This window comes from Panthera uncia, unplaced genomic scaffold (assembly GCF_023721935.1).
Source record: "Panthera uncia isolate 11264 unplaced genomic scaffold, Puncia_PCG_1.0 HiC_scaffold_1676, whole genome shotgun sequence".
Lineage (NCBI taxonomy): Eukaryota > Metazoa > Chordata > Mammalia > Carnivora > Felidae > Panthera > Panthera uncia.
In genome coordinates, this window is record NW_026058334.1 from 17,478 (window position 1) to 40,298 (window position 22,821).

General features: G+C 55.9%; 2 protein-coding genes across 2 annotated transcripts; both read right to left on the minus strand.

The window, feature by feature from the left end:
• Nucleotides 1-6,011, minus strand: LOC125917307 (synaptotagmin-5). The gene is made up of 8 exons (XM_049623542.1): nucleotides 5,416-6,011; nucleotides 4,687-4,859; nucleotides 2,981-3,100; nucleotides 2,700-2,867; nucleotides 2,167-2,334; nucleotides 1,776-1,893; nucleotides 1,377-1,510; nucleotides 1-592 (listed from the first exon to the last, which is right to left on the minus strand). Exons 1-8 carry the CDS (start codon nucleotides 5,492-5,494, stop codon nucleotides 392-394), a joined length of 1,161 nt encoding a protein of 386 aa, XP_049479499.1. The 5' UTR covers nucleotides 5,495-6,011; the 3' UTR covers nucleotides 1-391.
• Nucleotides 6,012-7,128: 1,117 nt separating this feature from the next.
• On the minus strand, nucleotides 7,129-19,797 carry LOC125917311 (receptor-type tyrosine-protein phosphatase H-like; the record flags this gene model as incomplete). The annotated part of the gene is made up of 14 exons (XM_049623546.1): nucleotides 7,129-7,892; nucleotides 8,000-8,135; nucleotides 9,499-9,659; nucleotides 9,876-9,998; nucleotides 10,246-10,380; nucleotides 10,474-10,550; nucleotides 10,834-10,924; nucleotides 11,297-11,387; nucleotides 14,199-14,246; nucleotides 14,374-14,452; nucleotides 16,258-16,524; nucleotides 16,868-17,167; nucleotides 18,096-18,365; nucleotides 19,521-19,797. Coding segments are annotated over 14 exons (2,166 nt in total), but the record flags the coding sequence as incomplete, so codon positions are not given.
• Nucleotides 19,798-22,821: the final 3,024 nt, after the last annotated feature.

Here is a 22,821-nt window from a genome sequence, read left to right on the forward strand (position 1 = left end):
GAGTATTTATTTGGTCCTGGAGCAGTGCAGGAATCCGACTAGGGACAGGAGCGGGTGATCCTGTGCAGGAAGAGGGGCACTTGGGAGCGAGGGGGGTAGTAGGCTGGGTCACTGATTGTCAAAGCAGAGCGTGGGACCCTGGGGGTGGGGGAGACCAGATGGCTCCCCTCCCCCAGGGGTCCCTGGGGCTTTGGGTATGTGCTTGGTGGGAGAGTTGGCAATTACCACGACTGGTATGATGGGGGATGGGACGGCAGGACCGTGTCAGGTTGGGCGGAGTGGGGGTGGCGAGCGGTCAGAGAAGGCTTAAAGGCAGACCCGGGCCTGGCTTTGGCCAGGAGTCTGAGGTCACGGGCCGAGTCCGGGCTTGGCAAGGGGCTGGAGTTGGGGATCAGGGTGCAGGCAGCGGCCTCGCTCGGTCGGGGGGCCGCAGGGAGTGCCACTGGGCAATGGGCCGCCGGGGGCTGGCCAGCATGTCTGCCCAGTGCCGCAGGCCGGCTCCCCCTGCCGCCGCCCCTACCGCTACCCTCCCGATGGCCTCGTTCTTGCCCAGCTTGTCATAGTCCAGCACCGTCAGCTCCACCTGGACCTTCTGCACACAGGAAGGGCAAGGGGAAGAGAGAGGAGAGTTCAGGAAGGAGGCTTGGCGGGGCAGACCTGGGGTACCATGGCTCAGGAGACCCTCTCCCTAGCAAACAGAGTTCCAGGGGGACTTGTTAGCGCCCTGGGCTAAGACCTCTCAGGGGACTCAGACGGGGGATGTGGTGGGAGGTGAGGGGGTGGACAGCCTCTGTTCGAGTGATGGTCTGGATGCTTTCTTCCTCTGGAATCAGCTTTCAAAGGACATAAATCCTAAGTACCTCCTCAGGGAACAGCCTCCGAAGGGGGACAGACCTGGAGGGCTCTTAAATGCGTGCAGTGGCCAGGCCTGGGTCCAGCTAAAGAGTGCTGTGGGGATAGCTCTTTTTCTTAGTACCCATTACTCCTGAGGGGGCGGGGCATCCTGGTCTTGCTTGGGGGCGGGGCATCCTGGACTTACTTGGGGGCGGGGTATCCTGGTCTTGCTTGGGGGCGGGGCATCCTGGTCTTGCTTGGGGGTGGGGCATCCTGGTCGTCCTTGGGGGCGGGGCATCCTGGACTTACTTGGGGGGCGGGGCATCCTGGTCTTGCTTGGGGGCGGGACATCCTGGTCTTGTTTGGGGTTGGGGCGCCCTGACGCTCATAGGAGGAAACTGAGACTGGAAACACAACCTCAGGCCCCCAGGACCTGGAAGTTGCTAAGGAGTCTCCCTTCCCCTAGCAATAGGGGTTTCTAATGGCCGGGGACCCTGGGGGAAGGGCTGTTCTGACAGAGGCTTTGGGCAGTCTGAGCTCACCTGCACCTGGTCACAGGGCACCTCGAAACTGAAGGCCTCATTGTAATAGGGGTTCAGAGTGTTCTTCTTGATGGTCGTTTTCTTCTTCCGCACCTTTTTGCCGCCTTGAAGCAGGTGGACCTTGACATATGGATCTGGGGAGAGAAAGGAGTCTTACGGCCCCACTGTCAAGTCCAGGGGATCGTGTTAAGGGGGCATGAGAGTCTTCGGAACAGCACACCCTCTGCGCACCCCTCACGCCTCTCTCTCTCTCTCTCTGACCAAAGCAAATCTATATCCTCCATGGCAGTCTGGGCCTCCCCCTCCCCCAAGGGACCCTCAGGACCCAGAAAACAGCCAGATCCTGTGCTACTGAGCCTCCGCGCCACCACCGAGATCATTTCCTTGCTTCCCACACACCGGAGAGCCCCCCTACGTCCATCTTCTTCAGGTTCTTAGCCTCCAGGACGATGACGGTGAGTTTCCCGGCCGTAGGGACATAGCGGAGGGAGAAGCAGATGTCACCTAGTTTCTCCTGCTAAAAGACAGAGGAGGACCCATCGCCGGAGCCCTTGCTTCCCATCCGTCCCCTCTCGGACCTTTCTTCCCTCCCCCTCCCCTTAGAGTGGAGTTAAGACCACAGAGGCACAACCCAAGGAGTGGAGAGGTTGTACCAGGAGAGCCCCCGGGTCTAGCCCTTTGCGGCAGGTGCAAGGGCTAGAGCCCCGAAGGTCCAAGAAGCCTGTGATCTGATTGGCCCGGGCTCGCAGTGGGCGGGCCCAGCCGTGGGGGCGTGGCCACGCCTGCTCACCTCCTCCCGAGGAGCTGCCTGCAGCTCTCGCCAGGCCAGCACCGGCCGCCCCAAGTCGACGGAACTCATGGGGACCCGCACCTCCCCAATGGCATCGTTGCGGGAGAAGCGGTCGAAGTCGTACACCGCCATGACCAGTACCCTGCCCCCCAGCTCCACGTAGGGGACCTAGGTGAGGGGGCCACAGAGAAAAGAGCACAGGGTGGAGAGTAGGAAGTCAGACAGACAGGAAGTGGGGCGCAGCACGTCCAGGTAGAACACGGCGGGGGGGGGGGGGGGGCAGCAAGGGTTCAAGGGGACCGGTGTGGGGAAGTCTGTGGAACCCAAATGGGACAGCCCAAGGACCCAAGGCACAGCCCAGGGGTCAGCAGTGCCCCACAAGGGCAACCCAGGGTCCAGTGTCACAGTCTCCAGAGCTGGTGGCTGCCAACAGGAAGAGCTTGAAGCGGTCGGTCCCCAGGATTCCAGGTACGGGGGTGCGGGGGGGGGGGGCGCAGGTTACCAAGCCGGGGGCACGGAGGCCAGGAGCTCACCTTGAACGCAAAGTTCTCCCCAAAGTGTGGGTTGAGCGTCTGCCGATGCACCTTGGTCTCATGCCGCCGCCGCTTGTCTGGCAGCAGGTAGACACGCACATAGGGGTCGGAGGAGCCGCCCAGGTCCAAGGCTGCCAGGCCCTCGGCTTGCAGGATGCCCACCAGCAGCTGAAAAGTGACGAGGAGGCTCTAGTCTTAGCCTCCTTTTTGGCGCCTCCTCTGAGAAGGGGCTAGAAGCCTCGGACCCTCCCCTCCACGCCATGCCCCTCCCCCACACCCACCTGTCCACTCTGGAAATCGTAATCGAGTGAGTACTGCAGTCGTCCTAGCTCGTGCTTCTCTGCCACCTGCGACCCTGGCCCAGACGGTGCTGGCTCCAGCTCCTCCACTTCCGGCTGCACCTTAGGGAGCCGGGGGCAAGGGCAGGTGAACTCTTCCCCCTGACAGTGGGATCGTCCACGCCCAGAAGCCAAGGGAGACTCACAGAACCCCCAGGCTACACCTGAGCACTTGCAGGGCAAGCGGAATCGGTGTTTGATTAGTGATGTCTGGCAGAGGCAGGGAACAGTAAAGGCGTGATTCATGATGTCTGCTATGGGGCAGAACAGACATGGGGACACGTGCCGTGCGTCGTGCCTAGACTAGAAGAACAAGCACTCCTAGTGCCTCGCTGCCTACAAGAAGGACGCAGAAGGTTCTACTTCACACACTAAAGGAATACTGGGGTTGCTGTCCAACTTGACGTGTTGACTAGGGATGTTGCCACAGAAAAACATGGAGGAGAAATAGTATATTTAGCCTGTCCTGGCCATTCCGAACTGGAACAAGACTTCTTAACCTAAGCCACCAATTTTCAAAATTCAGTATGAATCAGAACTCTCCTGAGAAATCCCACTTCAGAGGTTCTGATTCAGCAGGTCCGGTGCAAGATCCAGAATTTGTGTTTCCACAAGTACCTGAGGTGATTCTGATGTAGATGGTCTTTGGGCATCATTGGCTTAAGGGATAGGGATGGAGGGGTGGAGGCTGGCTCCCAGGACTCTAAAGGTCATGCTTCATGGGTGATAATTATAACAGATAACAGCCATTTGTTGACAAGGGAGGAGGGGAAACACGAGTTACAGACCACAAACTTGAGGCTCACAGTGAATTTCCCTAGGTCACAGAGCTGGGGAATGGTTCCTCTCGGTTGGAAACCTAGGACAGCCTGGCTCCCAAGTGCGCATCATTTCACTCTGCACTCAGAGGCCTAATGCTCAGACCCTCACACCTGTTACCTTTCATTTTCGCTCCAAGGGCCTCTTTCAACTCATGTTTCTTTCATTCTCTCGAGACAGCCACACCAGCCTCCTCCCTGGCCTCCTTGCCTCAACTGTGTCCTCCACGTGGGTTCCGGAGGAGTCATTCCAACACCCACATGACCCTGTTCCTCGCCTGCTCACAAATCTTCCATGGCTCCCAATTGCCCTTGTGACATGGATACTACTGAGCTCTTCAGACACTCACTCTGGAGTGCAGTATATTTACACTCTATGCTCCAGCACAGAGTGAAAAATGACTCGTGGTTCCTCAAATATGCCTTAGAATCTGGATTCCAGGCCTCAGCACATGCTGTTCCTTCTCTGTTCTTGGCTAACTCTGTGTGTTCCTTGGGTCTCAGCGCAGAAGATGCCTCTACTGGGAAGCTTCCTTGGACTCTCTGGGTTATCAGGTGGTTTTTCTGCACTCCGGTATGCTCTGTGCTGCCCCTGATATGGCACATAACACCCTGAATTGTGAATGTCTGTGTGAGTGTCTGACTTCCCCACCAGACTGGTTCTCATGAACAGTGACCGGCCCTGGCCCATCTCCAGGTCCCCAGCATCCCGGTTAGGGCTAAACACACAGGGGACATGAGTGAATAAGATGGGCATAGGAGGGGGAAGAGCACGGACTGAGGCTGGGGGTGCAGGGAGAGGCAGGGCTGAGGGGCTGGGCCAGGCCACACCTTGTCTATGTAACTCCGTCCCAGCTCCTTCACTTCCTGAAGGTGGACCTGGGCTTGGGCCTGAATCTTCTTGCCCGACCGCCTCCGACAACGCTTCCGGTAGAGGCAGAAACAGCAGCTGAAGACGAGCAGGGCTGAGACCAGAACGATGGTGGCCAGGGCCCAGGGGGGTACTGCAGAGGGCATGGAGACAACACTCAGTGAGGCCCTAGGAAGCAAGCTGGCTGATTCAGTCCGGGTTACATGTACAAGCGTTAATCCTGGCCAGGTTTTCCCTCCAGCCATTTCCATTCCATTTTATTCCCGTGTTTTCCTTCCAACTGATCTCACCTATAAAGCGATTTGATGCCCTTATTCTAGGCTGACACCGTCCAGATTTTCTTGCCTGTTAACTGCACCTTCTCTTCCACCCCCTTTCTAATTTCTGCTCGACCCACTGACGCATTTAGAAGCCATGCCCCTCCCTGGCTTCAGTTTCCCTATCTTTGAAAGAAGGGAGAGGTGGGCCTTCCAATCCACAATCCAAGATCCCATTCCATTCCACACTTTCTGATCTGGTTCTCGATTTTATTGCAAACCTGTCCCTCTTCCGTTTCACTCGAAGTCCAGAATTCCAACTACAATACCACCCGGATTTTCCAGTCCGCCAACCGAGGACACCCGTCCGAATCCCGCCCCTGAGAATCCTAGCCGGGCTTTCCCTCCACTCTGGCCCCGAGTCTCGCTCACCAAGGCCATGGCCGATGCGACTCGAGTCCGGAGGCGTGTCGGGCGCTGGAGGCCCTGGGGTTGGGGGCTCCGGGAACATGGCGGCGGGGTCTCACGGTCCTTTCTGTGGAGGCACCCAAGAGCCCTAGCCCCCCACGCCCACCCCGTGCATTCATTGACGCTTCCGAACAACGAAGAACTCCAACTCCCATCGGCACCCTGGGCGACCAGCGGCATAGGAATCGGCCAGCAGCCGCGAGGCATGCTGGGGGTTGTAGTGTCAGCCTCTCAGCGATGGAGGGCGGGAGCTGGCGTGGGCTCGAGGACCTAGTTCCATCCCAAAGGGATGCCCCCGCCCTCCAAGGCCCCCGAGGAATCCCGCCGACTTCTACCCCTTCGGTGCCAGACTCCACCGGCGTGAACCGGAAGTGGGCGAAGGCGGGCGTGGGAACCGGAGACCTGGGTTGTCCCGAGCACCGGGTGGCTCGGCTCGGGCGGGGCGGGAGCAATGCTGGTTGCCCCTGGCAACGAGCTGTTGCCGAGACAACAGGCGGGGCTGACGTACAGATGCGGAATCCAGGCGCGGCCAGCTCGCTCTTCGCGCGGTCAGGACCCCAGCCCCGGACCCCCAGCCCCGGACCCCAGGCGGAGCGAGCTTGGGGAGAGGGCAGCCTCGGCCGTCGCTCCCCGCGCCCACGGCTGGCTCCTCGCTCCACATCTGGCCCTGCGAGCCTCTCTCGCTCCTGCCGGGGCTACCTGCTGCCACCGCCGGGGGTGGGGTGGGCTGGGGGCGCACATCGTCTCGGCCTGTCTGTCTCTCCCGCGCATCCCGAGCTGTCTTCACACCTGTCCTCATGACCGTCTCTGCCTCCACACCTCTCCCTCCACTCCCGATTTCTGCCCATTCCCCCACCGGCCCCTCGCTGCCCCCCTATCTGCGTCTCTCTTGCCCTCGGCCTGTGGTCTGGTCTGTGTCCCGGGGTCTCCCACCCTCCCCCCTGCCTGCTCCTCCCTCCCCTCTGCTCTTTGTTTCCACACCTGTCTCTAAATCGCAGTCTCCCCGTTTCAGCCTCCAGCCCTCCCACTCCTGTCGGGCCCTCCCTAGTGTCCCCCCACGCCACATGCCCTGTCTTTCTAGGGATGAGGATGAACAGGGGCCTTAAGGAGGGGGTCCCAGAGGCTCCTACCTGCTCAGCGGCTGGACCGGACCCTCCCGGGAGACGCCCAGGCGCTGGCCCCGCCCGGACCCCGCCCCCGCACGCGGGCGGGTGGCGCTGTCCTGGGTGCTGATCACTGAGCCCGGTGGGGCGGGGGCGCGGCAGAGCTGTGTGTGTGTGTGTGTGTGTGTGTGTGTGTGCACGCGCGTGCGTATTAGGTCTCGGGTAGATGGAGAGCCCGTCCCTCCCCTTGTCCCGCCCCCAGCCAGGAGCCACCAGGGTGCCCAGGGATATTCACCCTGGTCCCAGTGGATTTTCTGCTTTCTTGTCCAACTGTCTGGCATCTAGGCCCCCTCTGTCCACCCCCACCCCCACCAGGATACCCTGTCCTAGGACCCCAGAGACTGTCTCGGGAGACCCAAGTACCCAAGTAGTCAGGTATCCAGACACAAGACTCAGCGTGAAAGTCTCTAGTGAATCCGCCCCAGACATCACCCCACCCTCTAGGATCTCCTAGCACCAGGCCCAGGAAGCAAGCCCCTATGCTCCTGGCTTCAGGAACCGGACAGACGCTGGAACACAGTGTGGACCTCCAGCCCTCTCTAAGAGACTTAACCATCCAAACACATTTTTTTTCGGGTGCAAAATTATGGGTCTCGCTTCTTCCCTAGGACATTTACCTCAGTGCTTAAACATCAGGAATCCAGCCCCACTCCCACCCCAATATTATTTCCAGACCCAGAAATCCACTATAGCAAGCATCCCTGGGGGAGAATAGTGATTTAATAAATTATGGGATAGAAGAAAAAGATATGTACACGCAGTGGGGTGCAGGGAAATCTCAGATCCTAGAAGACAGATTTGGTTTCTGGAATAAAAAATGGGATGGATCCTGTCTGCCTTTGCACCAGGGGTAGCTAGATTTCCAGATGCGAATTTCTTCCTTCCCCAGAATCCAGCAGCCTAGGCCTCCAGCCTCCTCCTCCCTCGAAGAACTAGGAAAGCCTAGCTCCCATCCCTCCTCCTCCAAGGGACCAGGAATCCAGGATACCCACTCCCACCTGCCCTCTGTCCTCCAGGGAAACAGTTTAGACACCCAGGCCTCCCCTCCTCCGGCAAGACTCAGGTGTCTGGGACCCCAGCCCTCTGCTCTCCCAGGGCTCCAGGAATCTGGGCTCAAGTGGAGATCCAGAGTCTGAGTCTCCACTGGGGTCTCAAGTCTCTTGTGGCTTAGACATGCTCATACAGCGGGTTCTCGTACGAAGCCCCTTTCTCTGCTGGGGCTAGGGGTGACTGCTGGAGACCCCGCAGGATGCACTGGTGCAGGAACACGTACTGGGCCTGGGGAGGAGCACGGGGCAGGGGGTGAGGGGTGCCCTTCTGAGCCTGGGCCTGCTTTCCCCCCAGGCCCCACCCCCACCCCCCTGTGCCCTCGGGAACCCCATCACCTCAGTCTGTAGCATGAGAGGCCTGCTCTCCCTCATCTTCCGCACGTAGCTGAAGGCTCCCACAAAACGCTCATGCTCCAGCTGCCTCAGCAGGACATCCAGGGCAATGAAGGTGCCTGTGCGGCCCACGCCAGCACTAGGCAGGAACAAGAAGGGGTCAGGTCACAGGAAGGGGGAGTCTTGGCTGATTGGAAGGATCTATTTTTGGAGCATCCGGGATCAGAGTATATTATTCAGCAAGATAGCATTCTGGGGGGATACCGTGTAAGTGGTAAAAGCCACTGTGTGTGACTCTGCCTGGAGCTCCTTCTGTCTGCCCGGCCCTGCCTCCAATGCCCTACGCGCCCTTGTCACTTTTCCCAAGCCTGAGAAGTAGGAGCTAACAGCACGCCCATTTTACAGATGGAGAAATGGAGGCTGAGCACAGTGAGGTCGCTTGTCTGTCCCAGGTCACTCTGGAGTTCATACACAAGAAAAAGGAACTCCCAAGCTGACCATTCAAAAATATTTTTTAAACATAAACCCATTTTAAAGTAAACAGTTCAGTGCCATTTAGTATATTCGCGATGTTGTGTGACCACCACATCTAATTAGTTCCCAGACACTTTCGTCCCCCCAGAAGGAGACCCTGTACCCGCTAAGCAGTCGCTCCCCACTCTCCGCTCTCCCCAGCCCCTGGTGACCATCAATCTGGCTCTGTGGGCTTACCTATTCTGGACATCTCCCATAAACGGGATCCTACTACATGTGACCTGTCGTGTCTGTCTCATTTCACTCAGCACCGTGTTATCAAGGTTCTTCCACATGGTGGAATGAACCAGTGCTTCGATCCTTTTTCCGGTTCAAATCAATCGTCTAAACCATTATGCAGGAGTCCCTTCTGTGCTTGGGGGAGGGGATGACCCTCTGCTGGGGACACCTCCGGGGGGTGCTATCCTGGGACAGGGCAGGTGTTAGGACACGGTTCAGCAGAGAATGTACGAGTGCCACCACAGGCATCAGCTTGACCCCTTACGCCTTGAACCCAAGACGTACGCTTTCTGACTGGGTTTCCCCAGCGCTGTAATGGGGAGGAAACCCTTTCGGTCATGAGGTTGCCCTGAGGACCAGCAAGACCGTGACTGTGGAGTTTCCATCACGTCACTGGCGGTACGTGCTCCCTGAATGCGACTGTCACTGTAACCAGAGCTTCCATTTCAGAGGCTGTCGGCCACTCTGGAGCAAGCCCCTTTCCGTGCCCCCCCCCCCCCCCCATAACCTCCTCTACAGTCTTCAGTATCGACGACAGGAGAGTGATGGGCAGGATGAGGTTCCCAGCGTGCACTGGAGGTGTTTCAAATGTTTCTCAAAACCTTTGACTGTTTCTCTCTCCTACCCCTCACCCCTTCCTCCCTTCTCTCCACCAACGCATTCCCCTCTTCCTCTCTTCCATCTCCTATAGAAGGTTCTGGTTCCTGAAACCGGCAGGGGCCGTTCTCTTAGAGCCAGCGGGTCCTCACCTGCAGTGCACAATGGGGGGGCCTCCCTCCACGGTCTGGTCCAGCCACTGCCGGACCATCTTCCGGAAGGCCAGCAAGGGGTCTGGGGAGTGGGGGACGCCGTGGTCTGGCCAGGTCATGTAGTGGAACTGACGTACACGTAGTGTCTTCTGCTCTTGGATCTAGAGAGAGGGAGGGGAGGCTGGGGAGGGAGCGCTCAGCACCCCAGGGTGGGCTGGTTTCTGACTGGTGGGGGGCATCCCTGGGCACACTGTGGTCCCCTGAGACGGTGACGGAAGTCTAGGCTTCAGGAGGGGTTCTGAGGAGTCGACTGCCCAGATAGTTCTGGGGGAGGGAGCGAGGATCGGGGTGGGGCTGGCAGGGTGGAGCAGACTTACGTGCCGGACCCTCAGGTCTCGTACTGTCCAGTTCTCCAGCACCTTCTCACCCTCCAGGGCCACTTGTAGGTGCCCATATGTGCATGGCTGGGTGTCTAGAGGCCAGTAGTACTCACACTTCACCTGGGGGACGACTGAGAGGTCAGAGAACCTGTCCTGATGCCCATCTACACCGGGGCTCTTGTACTCAGTGCCTGGTGATGAGGCAAGACCTACAGGCAGCCAGGTGTAGATTCATCCCAGCCAGGAGGACCCCTCCTTCTCAAGGCCACTGGGTTATATGGACCAATGGATGGGCTGAGGGTACTGGAGGAGGTTGGGGTCACATGGGAGGTCAAGGCTCAACACCTAGACCCTGCGGATCCCTCACCCGGCCGGACTCCACACAGTTGGTCAGCATGACCAGGGTGCGGCTCTGCTGCTCCCACACCAGGCGCCAGAAGTCAGCCACCGTCTGGGGCAGGGGGCCCTGGGCTGCAATGAACTCGCGGGGGCCCCAGAGACCCTGATGGGAGAAAACAGGCAAGTCACAACCCCCTCCAGTCCTTCTCTGCTCAGCTTTGCTCAACGCCCTCCCGGTTCGCAGCCACAACCTTACAGGTATGAAGCTGGCGTTGATGTAGTCGGAGCCTGGTTCCTCCTGGTGGGGCTTCAGGGACACCCGGGACCAGTCGTCTAGAGGAAGAGGCCAGCATTAGTGAAGCAGAGACAGGCGTGGGAGACCCAGGAAGGTATGGAGACAAGACTGAGACCCAGGGACAGAGGTCACGCTGAGGGCACACAGGCTCTGGGAGCCCTAAGAAGGGTGGATTGACCTCAGCAGGGAGCAATGGGCCGGGTGCCCCCCTCACAGCGGGTAAGAGCTTTGTGTCCCATAGGGAATAAGGGAAGGGGCCAGGGATGGGGTATTGACAAAGTCACAGCCAGGGGTAAAGTCAGCAGAGGCCTTAAGACTCACAGGGTAGCACATTTCGGTAACGGTTCTTGGCACTGTTTTCGAGAGCTGAGGCCACCATTTGCGACTGCTTGGTGCCCTCCAGAGCCAATCGCTGCGGGCAGAGGCAGAGAGAGAGGGGGCGAGCATGGACCCTGGAGTCTCTCCATCTTCCCCGGAGGACACCCCCGTTCAGCACCGCCCCACTCACCCCCGCGCCCTGGAATTCTGTAGCACCCACAGAAACGTGTACCATCACCCCGCAGGGCATTGGGGAGGCTTGGGGGACAGCGGGGACCAGAGAGATAGGCGACAGAAGACACAACACGGGGAAGCCAACGTGTTTCTTTAGGGCTGACCCGAGGGCCCGTAACGGTGTCACAGGCGAAAACATAATTGTGCCTGAATTTTTTTGCATAAGCAAAGGTGTGGCAAGGTCTGGGGTGGGCACGTGGGGCTCAGCTCAGCCCCTCGCTTGTCACCACACCTGGTACTCCATTGCGAAGCCGCCATTGGCATCCCTCTCGTTCTTCCTCACGTGGGCAGCAAAGTCTTGTGCCGGGATGTTCTCCAGGAGGCTGTGGGAAAAGGGCAGAGTTTAACTTCCCTTGGCCATGTGACCTTGGGATAAAAGAAAGGGCTTTTTTTTTTTTAAGTTTATTTTTATCTATTTTGAGAGGCAGAGAGCAAGCGGGGGAGGGGCAGAGAGAGAGACAGAAGCCCAAGCAGGCTCTGAGCTGTCAGCAGAGTCCGCCGTGGGGCTGGAACTCACAAACCGTGAGATCATGACCTGAGCTGAAGTCACTGAGCCACCCAGACACCCCTGGGCCTTTTTTTTGGGGGGGGGGTCGCTCTTTATTTCTTTTGACCCCCTTCTCCCGACTCAACTACCCTCCACCCTCTGCCTCGGGCAACCAATATCTGTTCTCAGGATCTATCAATTCAGTGTTTTAAATTTTTTTCAAATATGGGGCACTTGGGTAGCTCAGTCAGTTAAGCATCAGACTTAACTTCATCAGACTTGATTTCGGCTCAGGTCATGATCTCCCAGTTCAGGAGATCGAGCCCCGCTGACAGTACAGAGCCTGCTTGGGATTCTCTCTCTCACCCCTCTCTCTCTGCCCCTGCCCTGCTCACTCTCTCTGTGTGTGGACACAGGCCACATCATGGGTGAACCTGGGGAACATTATGCTAGCTCAGATAAGCCAGTCACAGAAGGACCAATACTGTGTGAATCCACTTCTGTGAGGTCCCTAGAGGAGTCAAATCCACAGAGACAGAGAGTAGACCGGGCGGGGCACCAGGGGCTGATGGAGGCGGAGGGGGGATCCTGTTCAATGGGGACAGAGTTTGGGTTTTGCAAGATGAAAAAGTTCTGGAGACAGACGGTGGGGACAGCTGCACAACAGTGGGGGCGCCTGGGTAGCTACGTCATTTCAGCGTGAGCTCGTGAGTTCGAGTCTCGCTTCAGGCTCTGTGCTGACGGCTCAGAGCCTGGAGCCTGCTTCCGATTCTGTGTCTCCCTCTCTCTCTGCCCCTCCCCTGCTGGCTGTCTCTCTCTCAAAAATAAATAAACATTAAACATTTTTTTTTTTAATTCTTTGACCTCACGCAGCTCCAGCTCCTTCTTGCTCGTCCTCTTGTAAGACAGCTTTATAAACACTGTCTTGACCCAGTTCGGAGGCCGGGGGCTAGAGGCCAGTCCGTCCCCCTTCTTGAGCAGTGGTCAAGCCCACACGCCCACCACCTCGTGCAAGTGGCTCTCACACACTGAGCCACTATGCACCTGCCCTCAGCCCTCAGGGCCGGGTGCCTGACAACCAGAGGCAGCCCTTACACCCCGGAGCTCGCCCAAATCATTGCACTGGGCTCGAGCTACCCATTCCTTCCCACGGAAACCATAACTAAGGCTCTTGCCCACCATTGTCCCCACCTCCCCTGCCTCCCGACTGAGACTGTGTGACTTACTGAGGACTCTTGGGATCTGTTGCCTTTATCACACCTAAGCAACAACAAAGCCTGTTAACACAGCCCGTGCACATTTAAACTGCTCACACACACCAGTTTTCTCTGCTTCTTTTCTCCACATCACCAATGCCTGGTGTCTGCAGCACCACTCCACAGGGGAGTGACCCCTTTCCCCAAAGTCCCCCTATCCTATTTGCCTCCTTATCTCCAATTCTTTTTTTTTAATTTTTTTAATGTTTATTTACTTTTGAGAGAGAGAGACAGAGCGTGAGTGGGGGAGGAGCAGAGTGAGAGGGAGACACAGAATCGGAAGCAGGCTCCAGGCTCCGAGCTGTCAGCACAGAGTCCGACGCGGGGCTCGAACCCTCGAACTGGGAGATCATGACCTGAGGCGAAGTCGGACGGATGCTCAACCAACTGAGGCACCCAGGTGCCCCTCCTTATCTCCAATTCTAAGGGTCTCCTCTCAGTCCATCCTTGGAGGGATGGCTCAGCAGCATTTAGTGCTGCTCCTGTCTTCTTCCTGGACCCGCTTCCCTCACGTGACACTCTGGTGCCACTCTGCTCAGTCGCCAAGATACCCAACATTCTCTAAACGCTCCAAGCATGCTCCTGCCCCAGGGCCTTTGCACCTGCTGGTCCCTCTTCCTGGAACGCCATTTCCCAAGATGTGCACATGAGTCTGTGCACAAATGACTTCCTCTTAGTCATCTTCTTGGTATGGCTTTACCTGGACAATTTTCTCCAATTTTCTCTAATTTTAACACCCTATCTTAAATATTCTTCTACCTTTTCTGGGGCGCCTGGGTGGCTCAGGAGGTTAAGTGTCCAACTCTTGCTTTCAGCTCAGGTCACGATCTCACGGTTGGGAGACGGAACCCCACGTTGGGCTCTGTGCTGGGCATGAAACCTGCTTAAGATTCTCTCTCTCACTCTCACTCTCTCGCTCTCTCTGCCCCTCCCCCGCTTGCACTCTCTCTCAAAAACAAAAGGAAAAAATAATAAAACAAAATAGGCTTCTACCTTTTCTATTGCCACTTCTTGCTCTACTGCCTCCTGTATCACAACCTCTATTATCTTGTTTATTAATGATTTTTTGTGCTCGAATGTAAGCTTCACGAAGGCAGGAATCTTTGTTTCTCTCACGGTGTCCTCTGTGCCTGGAACAGTGCCTGACACATGATACACGTGCTGAGTGAATCTTTTGTTGGATGAACATAATCCCAGAGCTGGAGTTGGTTCCAGAGCCCCCGGCCCAGGCTGGAGGGGGGTGATGAAAGGCTTGCGATCCTTGGGGCAGAGAGCATTGCGTGTCGGGGTGCGCTGAGCCCACCCGTTGACCTATCCGGTGACCAGCAAGCACCCCTCGATTTGACCTGACAGTGCTTCTTCCAGATACTTCTCCAGCACTTTCTGCTTACCTGGAGCCCAGAACCTTGGGTGCCGGTTTCCTCTGGCTCTTCTTGTGCCTGGGAAAGAGACATTGGAACAGAAGGCTTGGGGGGGGGGGGTCAGGCCGGAACAGGGATCCTCACCCTCTCCCTGCCACCCCGTCCCCACCCAAAGATGGTCAGTCAGCCCTGTGACGAGTCCCACCTCTTCTTCAGGAAGAAAATCAGCAGGCCCACCAGGATGAGAAACAGGACCACACCGACAATGGCTCCAGCGACGACCCCTGGGTTAGGAAGTACGGGGACCGTTGGAGTTGGCCTCTTCCACTGGCAACCTGTCTCTCCTACCTCTGTCCTCACCCAGACTGTGACCAGAGGGCTGACAGGGCAGATGCGAGGGCAGAGAAAGGAGAGGAGAAAGCCTCTGGATAGAGCCCCACCTCCCACCCAACTTTCCCGAGGAGCCTGGTCCAAAGGTATCATTTGCTCAGGTAACCTGGCTGCCAGAGTGCCTCTTCCCCTCCTTGGCCCAGATTAATGATTCTCGGCGTGGGCGATTCTGTCACCGATGTCTGGGGACATTCTGGGTTGGCACCATGGGAGTGGTGTCGCACTGGCATCCAGCAGGCGGGGGTCAGGGGCACTGCTCAACATCCTACAATGTACAGGACGGCCCCCACAGCAAAGAACGATCCATCCCCAAATGTCAGTAGGGTCAAGATTGAGAAACCACATTGATGGCATTGATGCCTCCCGCCAGAACAGAGGTTCGTGTTCTCAGAGGTTCTGTTTGCTAGCAGAAGGGCACCCCTGCAGTGGTGGTGCCCACGGTCTTGGCCCCAGGCTCTAATGGGCACAGATCCCTCAGGGTCTGTCCTTAGATACCTGGTCTTGGAGCAGACTCCAGCCCACAGCCTGCCTCCATCAGCTGTCGTGGCCCCAGGATGCAGCTTCCCAACAGCCCTGGTTACGAGGACCTGTCAACAGGCTCTGGAAGGGTCTCACACAGCCCATTCCCCTAATGGACCTGGTCCCCATGAATTGGACACGGGCATCTTTCCTCTCCCTTCCAGAGACCCTCTTTGCTGCTAAGCAAGAGACGTTCCTGGGCAGCAGGAACCAGAGAAGCCCAGTTGGGCATCTATTTATCATCGCTCCAACCTGCCATCTCAGAGACGCAATCTTATAAGAGGTCCTGATTCATAGAAGGTGACAGATGGGGCCCAGTGAAGCTTATGGCCACCATCAAAGGTATATGATCAGAGTTTTACTAAGTATGAGGCCCAAACCTCTCCCAAATACGCCACCGATGAGTGGAAAATGGTGCAGTCGTGTTGGGGAAAGAAAGTTTGGCACTTCTCCAGAAGATAAACACAGAGTTAAGTACTTGATCCCACAACTCCACTCCTGGAGATATACCCAAGAGAAAGAAAGTTCCTTTCTGCACAGGAATGGGTACATGAATGTCCATAGCACCATTACTCGTAATAGCCAAAGAGTGGAGACCACCCAACGGACCCATCCACAGACGAACGGATAAACGAAATGTGGTCCCTGCGTATGGTGGAATATTATTTAACAATAAAAAGCAATGAAGCACCGATACGTGCTACAACATTGATGGACCTTAGAAACGGTACAGCAGGTGAGAGAAGCCGGCCACCAAAGACTGATGATATACATCACAGAAGGATGATGATATTTTTAGGAGGCGTCCAGAACAAGCAAATCTACAGAGACAGAAGATAAATTTGAGATTACCGAGGCCAGGCTGGTGGGGAAGTGAGGGAATTAGGGGCTGATGGTGTAAGGAGGTGATTTTTCTTTAGTGAGTAATGACAATAGTGTAAGAGTGATGGGTTGGCCAAGTCCTGTGGGTGTAGTGAAGCCATTAGCTGTACACTGTCAGTGGGTGAATTGTATGGTATGTGAATTATATCTCAAGAGAGCGGTTTTGAAGAAAGCAGCAAAGAAAGCAAACAGGGAAACACAAAGGACCCCTTGTGTAGGTAAGGCTCCTTCACAACAGAGCCCGATGGGATCTAGAGAGCCTTTCACCGTAGCTCTGTCCCCGTGGGGATCTGCTCACCTGCATTCTCCGTGTGGCAGGTCACAGGGGCAGACGGGGCCCTCATTCCATCCCAGATGGTGGTGACGGTGGCTGGGTAAGACTGAGCTGGCTGGAGATCCCACAGAGACACGCCCCTCCCACAGGACGATCCATTCTGGCAGTCCCGCTGTCCACCCACCTGCAACTCAAAGGCCTCGTAGCCTCCCACGGGGCAGGACCAGGTCAAGATGACCCCGTGGCCCCCAGAGGTGCTGATGCAGGAGGTGATGGTGACTGGGCTCGGGGCTGGGTGGAGGGGACAGGAGGAGTCAGTAGGAGCCATAAGGGTGCCTTTCCATCTCCCCACCCTACCCCCACTTCCCACCGCTGGTGCCAATTCTCTGAGAACTAGCACATCCTTTCCCTCCCAAAACCAAAACACCTCTCTTCAGCTCTCATTTTCTGTCCTCCCCCAATGGACACGCAACAGATCCCTTCGGACTACCACTCCCATGAGCCCTTGGGCTCTCTGTATCACTGCAGCTTAGCAAGGCATGACCCCATGGCCTGATGGGATTTGGAGTCCACTCTTCCCATTGCCCCCGGACCCCACCTCAGCTCCCACCAGGTAGAAGGGGGCCCATCTCACCTGTGGATGCAAGGAGGCTCTGCGCATAACTGGTCACGTTGTTCGTGTCTGCCCACACCCTGAAGGTGTACAGAGTCCCGGGTTCCAGGGTCTGCACCTCATACCAACTGTCATTGGTCCTGCCTGTGTGGTTGGTCTGATGTCCCTGGGGGTCTTGCTGTCCCTGGGGATATCCCCCAGGGGTCCACTGGACCCAGTACATGTAGAGCTGAGAGTGAGGGTCTGTGGGGACCTTCCACCGCAGGATGATTGAGTTGTTCGTCTGGTTTTCCTTGTGTAGATCCATGACTGTGTTGGGAGCTGAGGAGGGAGGACAGGAGGTCAAGGGGGCGGGTGTATCCTCAAGGACCCTCCCGTCTGAGCCTGCCCACCTCCCCTGACCCCTCAGTCACCAGACGAGTCCACTTGCTGAGAAGAGTGAACCGCAGAAAAGAGGCCAGGTGGGGACCAGGATCACCGGGGCCCACTCTGTCCTGAGTCTATCGCCCTGGGTCCTACGCATCACCTTTTTCAGGTGAGCAGACCGAGGCAGGGTCCTTCCTTACTTCCAGGCCCTTCTTTCTTTCTTTTTTTTAAACATTTTTTTTAACGTTTTATTTATTTTTGAGACAGAGCATGAACGGGGCAGGGGCAGAGAGAGAGGGAGACACAGAATCAGAAGCAGGCTCCAGGCTCTGAGCCATGAGGCCAGAGCCCAACGCGGGGCTCGAACTCACGGACCGCGAGATCGTGACCTGAGCTGAAGTCGGACGCTTAACCGACTGAGCCACCCAGGCGCCCCCGGGCCCTTCTTTCTTGACGGAGCTGTTGTCTTTAGTCTTCTTAGCCCAAATAGCCGAAGACTAAACAGTTCCAGGCTCCATGCACACACAGTGAACCTAGTTCCTGGGGGCAATTTTGGCTCCTGTCACACTTGGAACCCTTCACATATAGGCTGAGAGCTGGGTTGCTTGGGGTTCAGCTAGTATACTGGGATGAGCTGTGCCCTTCTGTCTTCTGGCTTTGTTGGTTCCTGAGGGGTGGTGCTGGATGGTCAGGGGCTCTCTTCATCCCCAAAGACAGACCTCGCAATTAGAAAGTTCTGGCTGCAGAGGACGGACTCTTCCTAGAAGGCAGACTTACAAGCTCAAGGTTCTATGAGGCTAGATGGGGTCACCAAGTCTCCCCAACCCTCTCTCTCTCCCATTCCAATAGTACTGGCTCTGTCTAGAACTAGCGCGAGTCTCACCAGTGGCTCCAGTGAGTGTCTGGTTGTCACTGCTGACCTCATTCCTCTCTGCCCAGACGGTGACGATGTACAAGCTCCCAGCTTCCAGTTCTGTTAGTATGATCCCGGTATCTGTGGTGTTCCGGATGCTAATGGCGCTGGTGCTCTCCTTGACCCATGAGACCCCGTAGGTGTAGAGAGGATGATCTGGGTCCTGGGGAGCTGTCCAGCTCAAGGTGATGGAGCTGTTGGTCTGCTTCTGCACACTGAGGCTCATCACTGCGTTGGGGACTGGCAGAAGGAACAGAGGGTCAGAATATCCTCTCCCTGGTCCACGAGAATCCAAAACACACGGACAGACCTCCTCCTGGGGCAGCCAGCCTTGTTAAAGAGCATTTCTAGACATGGAACCTGGGGGTAGGGACGGGACACCTGCAGCCTTATGCTCAGCCGCAGACTCCCAGACAGGCCGGTCCCCAGAAAAGGCCACCTCTCTCCTGTGGACTCAGGATTTGGGCACTGCTCGGCAAGACTGTAAAGATGGTGGCTGCATCCCAGAACCCAAAGGTGGTGCTCTCTTTGCTGGTTCTTCAGCTCTCACCAAAAGAGAGAGTGGGCATTGATGTTTGTCATCGGGGGGCTTACTGGGGTTCTTGTCTGGAACCAGCACAGAATTCATTCTTTTCTGCCCACACAGAGAGAATTTATACAAGGTCCCAGTTTTGGGTCCCTCTACCGTGAAACTGAAGTTTTGGATAAGTGTTGGGTCTCAATTCTGTCTCCCTCTCCAGTTCACTGGACCCAATAAGTGTAGTCCCAAAGGCCAGGGCCCAGGGGGCACCTCCCAATCTGACTGATGGAGTTGGTGGCCTGAGCTTCCATTCTCAAGACCGTGATACAGTTGGGAACCAGGAGAAGAAGAGTCGGAGGGTCAGAGTGTCCACATTCCATGGTACCTAATGTCCCCACAGTTGAGGCAACATGCCTGTACTCCCTACACAGTCCTGGTGGCTAAGGAGAGACACCCCCTAGTCTCAATGTCTGTATTCTAGAGGGTCCCAGACCCTGGATGATCCCAGCTCAGAACCTGTGATGTTCTTTCTTCAACTCCTGGTCAACGTGACCCAAACAGATGCTCAAAAATAAATAAACGTTTTTTTATTTATTTTTATTTAAAAAAATTTTTTTGGTAACGTTTATTTATTTTTGAGACAGAGAGAGACAGAGCATGAACGGGGGAGGGTCAGAGAGAGGGAGACACAGAATCTGAAACAGGCTCCAGGCTCCGAGCTGTCAGCACAGAGCCCGACGCAGGGCTCGAACTCACGGACTGCGAGATCACGACCTGAGCGAAGTCGGCCGCTCAACTGACTGAGCCACCCAGGTGCCCCTAAATAAACGTTTTTTAAAGGGGAGAGAGAGAGAACTGCAGCAGGTGGCACTCACCTGTGGTGGCGTTGCAAACTGTCGCGGAGCTGACGACTCCATTTTTCTCTGCCCACACGGCAAATCCATACAAGGACCCGGGTTGCAGTCCGCCCACCACGAAGCTGGTGTTGGTTGTGTTCTGCGTCTCACTCCCAGTCCACTGGATCCAGTAGACGTAGTTCTGAAAGTCAGGGTCATCTGGCTCCTCCCAGATCAGGGTGACGGAGCTGGTGGTCTGAGCCTCTACCTTCAAGTTCCTGACGGGATAGGGGTCTGAAAAATTAGGGAAAGGGGTCTGGTGTCAGCAAGGGAGCTAGATCAGGGGTACAGTCAGTGGACATTTTTAGCCCTCAAAGTCTCCAGTCCTGCCTCGACTACTGGTCCCAGGAGAGGTAAGGCGTGGGGTCTAGACCAGCGCTTGTCCAACTTCAGTGTGCGTACATAACACTGGGGATCTCGTTAAGATTCGGGTTCTCGTTCGGTGGGTCTGAGACGAGACCCAGACTCTGCATCTCCAGCCAGTTCTCGGCACACGCCGGCAGTGCCCACCCATGGACCAGAGTTTGAGTCGCAAGGGTCTAGACCAGCAGTTTCCAACAGAACTGCTGCAAAGATGGAAATGCTCTCCCAAGGCCCAGTATAAGAGACGCTATCCCAGGGGGATACGGAGGGGGACTGGGACCCCCTCATCTGAGCTCTTGAGCACGTAAAACATGAAACTGGATTTTCCATTTTAGTGAACTGAATTTTAAATAGCCCCACGGGGGGCGCCTGGGTGGCTCAGTCGGTTGAGCGGCGGACTTCAGCTCAGGTCACGATCTCGCGGTCCGTGAGTTCGAGCCCCGCGTCGGGCTCTGTGCTGACAGTTCAGAGCCTAGAGCCTGTTTCAGATTCTGTGTCTCCCTCTCTCTGACCCTCCCCCGTTCATGCTCTGTCTCTCTCTGTCTCAAAAATAAATAAACGTTACAAAAAAAAATTAAATAGCCCCACGGGGGTGACCGGGGGAGGGGCTCTAGGCCAGAGCGGCTCTAGAGCGAGGAAACTGTCCACGTCAGGATGATGGAGCTGACGATCGGAGTTTGCATCGTCAAGACCAGACATGGTTGAGAACCAGGAGAAGAGTCAGAGGGTCAGGGTGTCCACGTTCCATGGTGCACACAGGGAGGCCAGATTTGTCGGCGATCCTATGGGTTCTCAACCATCTCCTACCACCCTCCTCAAGCAGAACAAAAGGGAACGAAACAGGGGGCGGTACCTGAGGAACCTTCGAGGGTCTTCCTGGAGCCAGGAACCTTGTTCTTCTCTGCCCGAACAGAAAGTTCACATGAGGACAGTGACTGAAGTCCTGCCCCACTCCCTACTTTGTAACTGGTGACGGTCTTGTTTTGGGTCTCACTTTTGTCACTGTCTCCGTGCCACTGGACCCAGTCAGCAGGTGCATCTCTGAGGCTCTGGGTCCTTGGGGACCTCCCGGTGCAGGGTGATAGAGCTGTTGGTCCAAGTCTCCCCCCTCAGGTTTCTCACAGGGCTGGGGGGCTGAAAGCTGGGACTGTGCGGGGTCGGGAGGGGTCCTAAGCTCTGTGTGACCGCTGAGCCCTTGCAGTGCACCTGCTCCTGCTCCAACAATTGCTATCCGTGCAAAATACACACTGTGCTTTGAGGAGCGGGTATGAAGTTAAGAAAATATCTTGGGGCGCCCGGGGGGCTCAGTCGGTTGAGCGTCCGACTTCGGCTCAGGTCATGATCTCACAGTTCTTGAGTTCAAGCCCTGCATCGGACTGTGTGCTGACAGCTCAGAGCCTGGAGCCTGCTTCCGATTCTGTATCTCCCTCTCTCTCTGCCCCTCCTCAACTCGTTCTGTCTCTCTCTCTCTCTCTCTCTCTCTCTCAAGAAATAAACATTTAAAAAATGTAAACTATCTTCTGGTTCTTATATATGTCGATTACACTTCAAAATGATAATATTGATAATATTTGGGGGCACGTGGCTGACTCAGTCAGTAGAGCACGCGACTCTTGATCTCAGGGGTGTGGGTTCGAGCCCCAGGTTGCTCGTGGAGGCTACTTTTGAAAATGGATAAGCCTGGGTGACTCAGTCAGTTAAGCATCTGACTCTTGATTTTGGCTCAGGTCATGATCTCATGGTTCGTGGGCTCGAGCCCCATGTCGATCTCTGTACTGACAGTGGGGAGGCTTCTTGGGATTCTCTCTCTCTCTCTCTCTCTCTCTCTGCCCCTCCCCAACTTGCTCGCACATGTGCTCTCTCTCTCTCTCAAAATAATTAAATAAACTTTAAAAAATGATAATATTTTGGATCTATTGAGCGAAATAAATTCTCACTTTATAATTGATTTCACGTTTCATTTTACTACTTTTAAATTTCTTTGTCTTTTTAAGTAATCTCTACACCTCATGTGGGGCTCAAACCCACAACCTGGAGATCAAGAGTCACATGCTCTTGATCTGAGCCAGCCAGGCACCCATCTTTTTACTTTTTTTTTTTTTTTAAAGAAATTCTTTCGACAGTCTTTTTTTTTTAATTTTTTTTTCAACGTTTATTTATTTTTGGGACAGAGAGAGACAGAGCATGAACGGGGGAGGGGCAGAGAGAGAGGGAGACACAGAATCGGAAACAGGCTCCAGGCTCCGAGCCATCAGCCCAGACAGAGCCTGACGCGGGGCTCGAACTCACGGACCGCGAGATCGTGACCTGGCTGAAGTCGGACGCCCAACCGACTGCGCCACCCAGGCGCCCCTCTTTTTACTTATTTTTAAAGTGGTTGAGGGGCGCCTGGGTGGCGCAGTCGGTTGGGCGTCCGACTTCAGCCAGGTCACGATCTCGCGGTCCGTGAGTTCGAGCCCCGCGTCAGGCTCTGTCTGGGCTGATGGCTCGGAGCCTGGAGCCTGTTTCCGATTCTGTGTCTCCCTCTCTCTCTGCCCCTCCCCCGTTCATGCTCTGTCTCTCTCTGTCCCAAAAATAAATAAACGTTGAAAAAAAAAATTAAAAAAAAAAAAAAGTGGTTGACATTGGGGCACCTGGGTGGCTCGGTCGGTTAAGCGTCCGGCTTCCGCTCAGGTCGTGATCTCGCGGTTCGGTTCGTGAGTGGGAGCCTGGCTTTGGGCTCTGTGCTGCCAGCTCAGAGCCTGAAGCTGCTTCGGATTCTGTGTCTCCCTCTCTCTCTGCCCCTCTCTTGCTCATGCTCTGTCTGTCTCTCTCTCTCTTTCAATAAATAAACAAACAAACATTAAAGTGGTTGATCGAAAACTTAAATGTACACATTTGCTTCCGTTCAATTTCTCTTGGGCGACAGAACCTGCCA

Coding starts and splice junctions, on each gene's coding strand:
- LOC125917307 (XM_049623542.1), bottom strand. CDS start 5,494: ATGTTCCCGGAGCCCCCAACCCCAGGGCCTCCAGCGCCCGACACGCCT. Junction 2,868..2,980: donor ACGATTTCCAGAGTGGACAG/GTGGGTGTGGGG, acceptor GTCACTTTTCAG/CTGCTGGTGGGCATCCTGCA. Junction 1,894..2,166: donor AGGCAGCTCCTCGGGAGGAG/GTGAGCAGGCGT, acceptor TCTGTCTTTTAG/CAGGAGAAACTAGGTGACAT.